General features: G+C 37.4%; 1 protein-coding gene across 3 annotated transcripts in view; it reads left to right on the plus strand.

Moving 5' to 3' along the window:
- The window catches only part of LOC107674302 (coxsackievirus and adenovirus receptor homolog), a 15,719-nt gene extending 8,835 nt beyond the window's left edge, over positions 1 to 6,884 (plus strand). For all 3 annotated transcript variants that reach the window (XM_016468243.1, XM_016468244.1, XM_016468242.1), the window contains exons 5-8: positions 2,659 to 2,808; positions 3,085 to 3,207; positions 4,660 to 4,798; positions 6,383 to 6,884. In XM_016468243.1, the coding sequence (XP_016323729.1) occupies positions 2,659 to 2,808; positions 3,085 to 3,207; positions 4,660 to 4,798; positions 6,383 to 6,629 (659 nt within the window). In that variant the 3' untranslated portion in view covers positions 6,630 to 6,884. The remainder of the gene's footprint in view (positions 1 to 2,658; positions 2,809 to 3,084; positions 3,208 to 4,659; positions 4,799 to 6,382) is intronic.
- Positions 6,885 to 10,746: the final 3,862 nt, after the last annotated feature.

The raw sequence follows: 10,746 nt of genomic DNA on the forward strand, positions 1-10,746 counted from the left end.
CCCAGTGCTGGGTAAAATAGGGACAAACCCAGCAATTGGGCTGTTTTGACCCAGCGGTTGGGTTAAATGTTTAACCCAACCTTCTGGGTAGTAACCCAACCGCTGGGTCAAAACAACCCAATTGCTGGGTTTGTCCCTATTTTACCCAGCACTGGGTTGTATTTAACCCAGCATTTTTTAGAGTGTAGGTGGAGTGGATGCTCCTTGTTCACATCTGACTTCTGTTTTCTTCTTGTAACCTTGGCCCAACCCCGCCACCTCGTCTATGCAGAGACTCAATGATTTACACCCTCTTGTAAAACTCTGGCTCAGTGCTGTGAGCCTTTAAGAGTGCAGTGTAATTATGGTTTTGGGGTTTTAGATGAGTTTGTTTCTATTTGATTTTTTTTTTTTTTTTTTTCAATTTTTTGTTATATACACACACACATGTCACACACACAAAGAGTGGTCATAGAAAAGAATCACCCCCCTTTAAATGATCACATTTTGTTACTTTGCAGCCTGAAATGAAGACGGACAAAGCTTTTGTTTTATCCAGCTGTATTTACTCAGTGCAAGTTATAACATCCAAGTGAAAGATATAACACCAGCATAATAAAAAAAAAAATAAAAAAAAACAGAATCACTGATTTGGAAAAAGGATCTTCCGCTTGTGTCAGTGTTTTGTTGAATCACTTTTGCTTTAATTACAGCCTTTAGTCTGCTGGGATTTGTCTCTGTCTCTGTCTAACTCTGCACATCTAGACTTTGCAATATCTTGTTCTTTGCACAACTGCTCAAGTTCAGTTCAATTTGATGGTGAGCGTTTGTGGACTGCAGTCTTCAAATCATTCCACAGATTTTCAGTAGGGTTTAAGTCTGAGCTCTGACTAGATCATGCAAGGACATTCACCTTTTTTTCCTTCGACCACTGTGTGCTCAGTTTTGCTGTGTGCTTTCTGTCATTGTCATGTTGGGAGGTAAACCTTCTTCCCATTGACAACTTTCTGGCAGAAGACAGCAGATTTTCCTCAAGAATTTGACGGTATTTTACCCCATCCATTTTTCCTTTTTTCCTGACAAGTGCTCCAGTCGCTGCTGCAGAGAAACACCCCATAACAGGACATTAACACATCCATGCTTTACTGGAGGAATGCTGTTATTTGGATGGTGAGCTGTGCTGGATTTCCGCCAGACAAATCGTTTGGTGTGGAGGCTAAATAATTCAATTTTAGTCTCATCTGCCTCAGAATCTTCAAGGTGTGTTTTGGGAAAGCTCAGTCGTGACTGCATGTGGCCTTTCTTGAGGAGTGGCTTTTTTCTTGCATCCCTCCCATACAAGCCACATTAGTGGAGCATTTGTGATATTGTCGTCACATGCACACAATGACCACTCTCTGTCATAAAATCCTGCAGCTGCTTCAGAGTTGGTCGCCTCTCTGACCAGTTTCCTCCTGGCTCTTTCATCCAGTTTGGAGTGACGTCCTGATCCAGGGAGGGTCTGTGTTGTACCAAATACATTTCACTTCTTAATAATAGACAACTGAGCTTCTAGGCATTGATAAAGCCTTTGGATTTTTTTTGTATGCATCTCCTAACTTGTGCCTGTCCACAACTTTATCCCGGAGATCTTTTGACAGTGCCTCGCCACCCATAGTTGATTGTTTGCTTCAGTTGCACTACTGATGACTGAAATGCTCCAGGAAAAGCTCTTTTCATGCTGAGCTGATCAAAATGAGCACAGCTGATCACAGTTGAAAGTCAAACGGCTTTGTGTGCCATTCAAAAGGTGATCAGCTACACCTGATTGAGTTTATCAGTCATTTTTAGGAGGGGGGTGATGCTTTTTCCAACTCAGTGAATGTTTTTTGTTTTGTTTTGTTCTTTCTTTTTCTGACATGTTGGTGTTTTATCTTTCACTTGGATGTTATAACTTGCAATGAGTAAATAAAGCTTGATAATTCAGGCTGCAAAGCAACAAAATGTGATGATTTTAAAGGGGGGTGATCCTTTTCTGTACCCACTGGGTGTGTGGGTGTGTGTGTGTGTGTGTGTGTGTGTGTGTGTGTGTGTGTGTGTGTGTGTGTGTGTGTGTGTATTTTTAGAGACATGTTTAGAGTTCAAATCGGAAATCAAAAATAATTATCATTTTTAATTAATAGATATTAGAGCCATGTAAATGTATTTAAGTTTTTGTTCAATATTAGATTTTTTCCACTTGACTAAAAAATTTTTATAATAATAACAAAAAATAAATACTTTTATAGTTAAGATTTTGAATTAGTTTTTCATTTTATATTTTCTGTATTTATTTTCTGTATTTTTAATTTGTTTGGTATTTTTAATGTCTATATCTTTTAATATGTCTAGTTTTTATTTATTTTCAATTCAGTTTTATTTTATTTAAAGTGAGTGTCAACATGAAAGTGCATTTGCAACATACTGTACTTAAATGTGACTCATTTCTATGTGAACCTGGATATGAGTAAAAAAAATGAGTAGGACTTGATTTTTATCTGAAGAATGAATTAGATGGTTAAAAACTGGAGCTGTACACAATAATGCAGTCAGACCTGCATGTGAGGTTAAAGAATGTAGGTCTTTATGTCATAAAGTTAATGAATCAGCCATGTGATTTTGTCCATGACGTCTGATTCTTTTTCTTTTGGTTTCTTTCAGTACGACCTTCGCCCCCTAAATGCTGGGTGGAAGGTAGTGAGGAGAAGGGCGGAACCGTTTCGCTCCGGTGCAAATCTTCCCAGGGTTCATCTCCTCTAAAATATGCATGGACAAAAGAAAGCGGAAACCTGCCACCAACCGCAACACAGAGTGAGTTCCCACCTCACAGGTCCACACAGGTCTAGTGCAACACTACTCAGCAAATATTCAAGCGAAGGTTTAATATTTGGTACCGCTTGAATAACCTGTAGCTTCAGGCCTGTGTGTTGTCAAGCCACATACAGCTGCTGTAGACGAAAACAAAAACATTTTTGGAGCCTCATAGCAACCAAACAAGTTTTTCTGTGTGCAATCTGCTGTAAACGACACTGCAGGGTCTGGGTCTTTCGCAGTGCTGCACATTCTGAATGGCTCTTTTGTTTGAAGATCCCCAGACTGGAGAGCTGCTAATCAGAAACCATAGCGAGAGCTACACAGGGAGGTACCTTTGTGAGGTCAGCAATGAAGTAGGCACTGAACGATGCACATACGCCCTTCAAGCATATAACCGTAAGTATGGGTGGATCCGGAATGTATTTGCACACCTAATGCCGAGTTCACACTGCATGATTTTAGCATGATTTTTCACTCGCCGACAGGTTTTGCGAAATCGCCGACAAATGAGCAACTGAATGCTATCCCAGATAGTCAGGCAGTGTGAAAACAACGGCGAGCCGACGAGTTTGAAAATCGTGCAGTGTGAACTCGGCATAAGCTTCACTTAACATCTGAATGTCAGTGCATCAGGCAACATGTCAAACCGAGTGGCATTTATCTGACAGAAAAACAGCACAGCACGTCTTTTTTTTTTTTGGTCTGTACCAGATATGGGTGTCATGTCATACACTATTTTTAATATGACTGAATTTGTATTTAACATGATCGCAATTTAATAAAACCAGTTATTCATTTCAACGCTTTTATTTCCAAGGTTATTCAAACAGCGAATGAATTATATACAGAAAGCGAGCGAAGAACATTTACATTATCAAAGCACGTCATCACTAACTTCAGTTTAGAGTTAAATCACGCTCAGAAAACTCTTGTTATAATCAATGAAGCTGTCTACACTATGAAACGAATTTCTTTCTTACTTGGTACGTACATTTGCTTTGTTGTTCTGTTGAGAGAATTGTACAAAACTCCGGTGTTTCAGCGAGGACTCATCTGGATGCCTCTGATTGGCTGCTGCATTCGTAAGCTAAACAGAATCGTGTGTGATTGGTCATAATGCGCAACACTGTAAAAACGACTAAAAGGAAATGTGACGCAACATGATTTAAATTTAATGCCGCAGTCAACACTTTTCATTTTATTTTTACTTTATTCACGATAGCTGTAATATATTTAGTTTAAAGTCTTTATTTTTTTCTTGACCAATTTGGTGATAAAAATTACCAAAATACCAGCTGATTTAAAGACATTGAGCAAAAATGGCTACAAATGTGATGTTGGTGAAAAGAAAAGATCCTGAGACTTTTGACACGCAGATGCTAATTGATTTGATGCCATTTAGACATTTTTATCGATTATATTTTTTTATCTATTATATAAGTGGCTTAAGTGTCCAAATAATTACATAAGTCATTTGTAAGTAAAAGTCTCTTTATGCTTATTGAACCAATGGAGAAAATCATCTTAGATCGAAAGATCCAGTCATTCTCCTGTGTATTTAGCACATTTCTGTTCAGTGTTCATACCTCATACTCTGGGTAACTGCAGTATACCTTTTTATAAAGGCCATTATGCAGTATGTGTCCTTGAATGAAATACGCAAACTCTCTCAATAGAGGATTTTGTGCCAACATATTTTTATAAACGCATTTATTCTGCAGATTATTTCATACGATTAATGATTTTGTGAAACCTCAGCTGCAATTTCAGATTAAATGTTTCTCAGGTTAAGAGTGAGCCACTTCTCTACATAATCAGCTGTCTTTTATCTGAATCTTTTATCTCTAGCAACCAATAAAGTGGGAGTGATTGTGGGAGCTGTGATTGGTGCATTGCTGTTGCTGCTCCTCCTCCTTTTGCTGATCTGGCTCCTGATTTGCTGTTGCAACAAGAGGTGCTATGAAAAAGATGTTGCCAATGAGATCAGGTGAGATATTGCTGGTTTATAGAGGCCCGGTTTCATAGACAGGGCTTAGCCTAAACCAGGATTAGGCCATAGTTCAATTAGGACATTTAAGTAATTTTTATAAACGTGCCTTAGAAAAAAACATGACTGGTGTGCATCTTGAGACAAAACAAAGGCACTGATATATTTTAAGATCACAACGCACTGGATAGATGGTCAATCAGAGCACAGCTCGCTTTTTCAGACCGATGAGCTTTGTAAAAATCGACGCATTTCAGAAAGGCGGGGCATAGAGGAGAAACAATAATGTACAGTATGTGGAAAATAATGTGTTTTTTTTAACCTTAAACTGCATAAACACATTTCATTACACCAAATACACAAAATAATGTTCGTTTTAGCAACATCATATGACCCCTTTAATTATCAAATGTAAAAATAACTTTATTTTTTTATTTTTGGAAATTGCATTCAAAGTCTTTTTGAGTATGCCAAAAGTCCCCGGATGGTCTACTATTTCAGGTTGATTTTTGAAGTGTGGATCCTTGCACACTCTAATGGCTAAAATTGCCCACAATCCATTGCGCTTTGGCGAAGGATTCGGTCCAGAACTACAAACACGAATAAAACACATGAAAGACCCGTGACTGGCAGATCAACGAGCTACTTCTTTTCTCTCCAGTACGGTAGGAAGTTAAATTAAATTAAATGTGGAGGATGTTAACTGTGACAAGATGATTGACAGGCCAGTTTACAGTGACAGGGTGCGTGTAACGGGTGCGACAGAGCGGTCCTTTAAAGACGCAATTGTGTGACATGATAGTATGTCCCAAAGCCTGCCTACTCTTCTACTACACACTCAAAAGTGTGTACTTTTTCTTCACCAAAAGAGTACATACTTTAAAGGCGTAGTATAAGTAGGCACATTGGGACGCAGCATCAAAGTGGGTGGAGCCGGCCGTCGCCATCTTGGCAGCTCCCGTATAATCGAAAATGGGCAAAGAGGCGGGAGCTGGTTGCTGAAACCACGCCCACCTAGCTAAGTGGCCACGCCCTTAATTATGCAGAACTTTAAGGCTTAATATAATTTAAACGGCTGAGTTATAAAAAAATTCACCTCCTCACAGTTGTCATGAAGGGCAAAATTAGCTATATAGACCAAAACCACTTTTTGTACCAGGCTGTAAAAAAAATTTTCTGCTGTAAAGTTGGGCATTTTAACATGGGGAGTCGATGGGACTGACTCCCTTTGGAGTCAGCCTCTAGCGGCCAGTCGATGAATTGCAGTTTTAGTCACTTCCGTGTTGGTTTCACGAGAGAGAGAGACAGGGAGGTTGCCACTTGCTACATGTTCAATAGTTTCCCTTCAGCAGTGGAAGTACATGTTTAGCTCATAGTTGAAGAATGTCTCACAATGAATCATGGGTAAATACCTGGCTGACTAATCAGCAATACTAGTTATTCATTATCCACAACCACACCCAATAATGATTCTCTCAACTGGATAAGTCCCAAATATATGTATGTGTCCTCTTTCTACTTTGGCTATAAATATATGTTTGGCTAACATCAAGTGACATATTCCTTTCCTCTACCGTATTTTAGGGAGGACGCTCCAGCTCCAGAGAGTCACCCGGGAAGCCGTAACTCCAGCTTCCGTTCTGTACTGAATTATCACGTCCATCCGGGGATCCATTACAGCTCGGTTGGCAAAGCCGATGTCACACGGGCCATATCCGGTCGCAGCAGTACCCACACTGAACGCAGCAGAGGCCAAAGGGAAGCCAGCATGCTTGCGTCTGATCACAGGCCTCCGCTCAGATATGACAGCAGATATGGATACCCCGTTTAACTACCGATGTCCTGCCAGGGGACACAGCACTGAAAAGATTAAACTCACTCATAAGATGCAATACTGTGCAAGACCATGGCAAGATTGGAGGACATTAAAACTGCACAGAAGAATATTCACATTTGTGAATATTCCTAAAGTTCAGGATAGAGATCTGCTAATATATGTGTATAGTTGTGTTGATGTATTTTTGTATGATTGTTTTATAAACATTTAGGTGAAATGTGGTCATGGTAATTTGAATATATTAAACTAACAAGCTATTTATATATTAAATATATTAAACTAACAAGTTTTATTTATATAAACTATTTTAACTTCTTTATAACAATAAATTCAGTCTTTTAAGATTGATAGTAAGAGATTTAACGTCATCTGAGTGGTTGTCTACAAGGGTGATTATAAAAAAAAATCTAATTCTATTAAAACAAATTTATTTGAATTTAAATTTAAAAAATGCTCAAAATTAGATTACTCAAAATAATAATAATAACTGAATTATTCATGCCACCAAACCCATATGCAAATTTTGTAATAAGAGATGTTCCTATCATCAGAGCAGTTTCAAGGACCTGATTGCACAGGACAACGTTTCAAAGCATCTTTGCAGGAAAACATTGCAATAATAATGCCTCAAATTCCATAAGGTCCTCATTTGAAAGTTCAATTAAAAGAAAATTATGCCTATTTTTCTGTAAACCCCAGTGAGCAAGCCAACGGCAGGAAACGTAAAACTTCACAAGGTGTCAAGAGTAGAGAAAAAGCAAAAACCCTGGGAGAAACCTCAACTTTCCTGTCGGTTCTCTACCATCCTAAAACCTCCTTTAAAAAATCCTTAAAAACAGTTACTGTGGTATAGACACTGAAAAGCAGCAAGAGGCCTAAGTTTATGTTTAAACTATTTAAAAAAAAAAAAATGCAAACAGATTGTCTTGTGTGAACGCCCCCTAAAGGCTGAAATACAACTTTTAAAATCTGAACAAAGTTTTAAATACTAGGCATCATACTTTCGCCGAGTTTGTAAATGGTTACAGAGAAAAACTGGAACAACTGAGGGGTACCTTTACACGACAACAATTGTAAACAATGCAGAGGTTTTTCCTTTGGGTTTTTGTAAAGTTTCGCATACATACGACAATGATCTCAAAACAATCCCAGTTCACACGAATCCACAGAAATGACTAAAAACACTATTATTCATGCCAGGCCAGTAGTTGGCGATGTCACTTTTTAAAGAAACACTACACACCAGCGCACATACACATTTAAGGGGTTAAGTACATACTCACGAATGCCTATAGACTGAACACGTAATACGCATGCGTGTGACATTGGTGTTATCTCAAATTTGCGTTTTTGTAGTTTACACAAAGACGATAACTGTTTCAGAAACTTCCACATTGAAAACTGTTTTCAAAGGTTTGCTTTTTCAGGCCCCCAAAACTTCATTACTGTTTAAATGATTGGTCAAAACGCATAAAAAGTTTTCAGTTTTTAGTTGAAAACAGTGTCTTATAAACACCCGCTGAGAGTAACACATTGCCAGACTTTCAAGTTGCTCCGACCAAACTTATGTTGCTAGGAGACAAATCATAGCATAACAAATCAAAACAGCACGCATTCTAAAATAATAAGTTTACCTCAGATTTACAAAACGTGATTGTAAAATGAATTGCTGTTGACTGTATGCCAGTGACGGACTTCTGTTCACTTTTAATGTATATTCCAATTCCAAATTCCTGCAATAATTTCATCTGCTGCAATAATGTCTTTGATTTGTTAAAGGGGTCATAGGATGCCCATTTTCCACAAGTTGATATGATTCTTTAGGGTCTTAATGAAAAGTCTGTAACATAGTTTGGTTAAAATTTCTCAATGGTAGTGTAAAAAACACCTTTTTTACCGTCAAAAACAGCTCTTTTCAGAGCAAGCAGATTTGTAGCATTTTCCTTTAAATGTTAATGAGCTCTGCTGACCCCGCCCCTCTCTTCCGAGCCTGGGTGGATTTTTATCATTATAGGGTGGTTGTGTACACACACTGCCAACACACATTTCAGTTCAAACAACTTGTAAATGTGTATGTAGCATTATATGACCCCTTTAAATATTTAAACGTGTTTTCCATCATTAATATAGTGACTGAAATTTAATCAAGGGAAACAGGCACATTTTCATTCTCCAGAGTGTTAATTTTGTGTAACTGATATACTAATTAGTCTTTGATAATATATTGAATTTGATTTTATTTTTATATGTTGTTTTGACTTCAATTGTATTAATTTTTTTTGTTTTGTCATTTTTACGTTTAAAAAAAAATAGTATTTTAAATATAGTTTTTACTAATTTGTATTTATTATTATAGTTTTATATATTTATATAGTTTATTTAGATTTACTTAAAGTTAAATGAAATGAAAATTAGAAATGTTGCCTTGGCAGCTAGCTGAAATAACTTTTATATAAGTAACTTTTATATGTAGATTAAGATTTAATTAACAATAATAATCCAGCTGCATGGTGGTGGTTGCATTCGCAAAGGCCTCTGTTTCTAATATGTTGTTTTCTGTTGCTCGCTAACTGTTTTTCCCTTGCGATGCACCTGCATTGACAAGCATTCAGTTCAACTCAGCAGTGTGATTTGGAGATGATGGGAAGGAAATTGTTTGCTCTGTTTGATTTGCATCTGCCTCTAATAGGCAGGTCAATCAATGCATTGCAGTGATAGTTTTGTGCAAGAGCGCCCCCAGCTGCAGTGTCACTAGCCCTCCTGGTGGCTGTTCAGCTCCAGTCAATTTTTTCTTTTCTACTTTTCTCACAGCGTTGTTTGACTAAAAACCTCTGATTATGGGGAAATGGTTCTGAATGGTATCTAAGAGATGGAAAATCAGAAGTGTGTGGGAGAACGACATGAAAAGATGTTTGTGAAATGAAATTAGCGCATTTACACGGCGTGTTTCAGGCACACATACACAGTGTTATTCTCTTTGTGAAAGACTGAACGCAGATGAATTCACATTTAATTGCACAAAGCGAAGACGATTGTCCTTGCCATGGTTCATTAGACACGAAAAATCAATATTTTGATGCAAAGAACACAATGTTTTGAAAGAGTACAGTTATTTTCCTTGCAACCCATCATTTTTACACCAGCTTAATTTTCTGAAATAAACACAAGAGCAAAATCATAGCATTCTGGGTGGTTGCCAAGACGGTTATGCAGTTGCTAAGGAGTTTTGAGTCTAATAGCATATTGCTAAGTGGTTGCTAGGAAGTTATTTTAAAGAGTCCATCTTCATGCCTCATATTCAGGTCTCTTCAATGTACATCTGATGTTTTTTTTTTTGTTTTTTTGCCCGCCAGTAAAAAAAAAAATGGTGCGTGATTGCTTTAAAAATAACAGCACGCAATATGTGTCATTCACAAAAGGTGAGAGATGAGCTACTAAATTGTGTGTTGGCTGTGCAATGATTCACTGAGACAATTTCTAGAATTTGTATCTGATTTCAATCCAGCAGAATCACTTAAGTGCATTTAGTAAAGCGTGACTGTATCCAATAAGGATATCCAATACATTTTTTTTTTAAGTAATGGTTTCTTAACAGAAATGGTGTTTTTGTGAGATAATTTCTGCTGTGATAGATCAGGTTTTATCTGCTCATCTGTTGTTTCATGGCTTCCTGTTCCTGTAGCATTTGAACTCTATAACTATGCTCGTGTTGTTATTAAATAAATATTATGGCTTGATTATTTACACAATGGTAGAAAAATTAACAGGATGATTCTGAGGGCTGACAGTGGATATCAACTTGATATTTTGATATTATCATAATGATTTCTATTGTTTTAGCTTTTTTAAAGTGACACAAACTGCCCCAAATTCTACAGAATTCATCGAATCCATGCTAATATTTGCTGATTTTTGTGCTGTGGCTGATTGTCCCTCTGAAATGATGTCACTTCCTGAAAGATGATGTCAGTAAGACAATTTTACAAAGAAAACCTATAAATGACATAAACAAATGTTTGGAGCAGAGAGAGAAAATGATCAAACTGAAATATTTCCTAATAAATAGCCTGTTTTCATGTTAGAAATGAACACCCACACACGTGAAATGACT

This window comes from Sinocyclocheilus anshuiensis, unplaced genomic scaffold (assembly GCF_001515605.1).
Source record: "Sinocyclocheilus anshuiensis isolate Anshui unplaced genomic scaffold, SAMN03320099.WGS_v1.1 scaffold188, whole genome shotgun sequence".
Classification (NCBI taxonomy): domain Eukaryota; kingdom Metazoa; phylum Chordata; class Actinopteri; order Cypriniformes; family Cyprinidae; genus Sinocyclocheilus; species Sinocyclocheilus anshuiensis.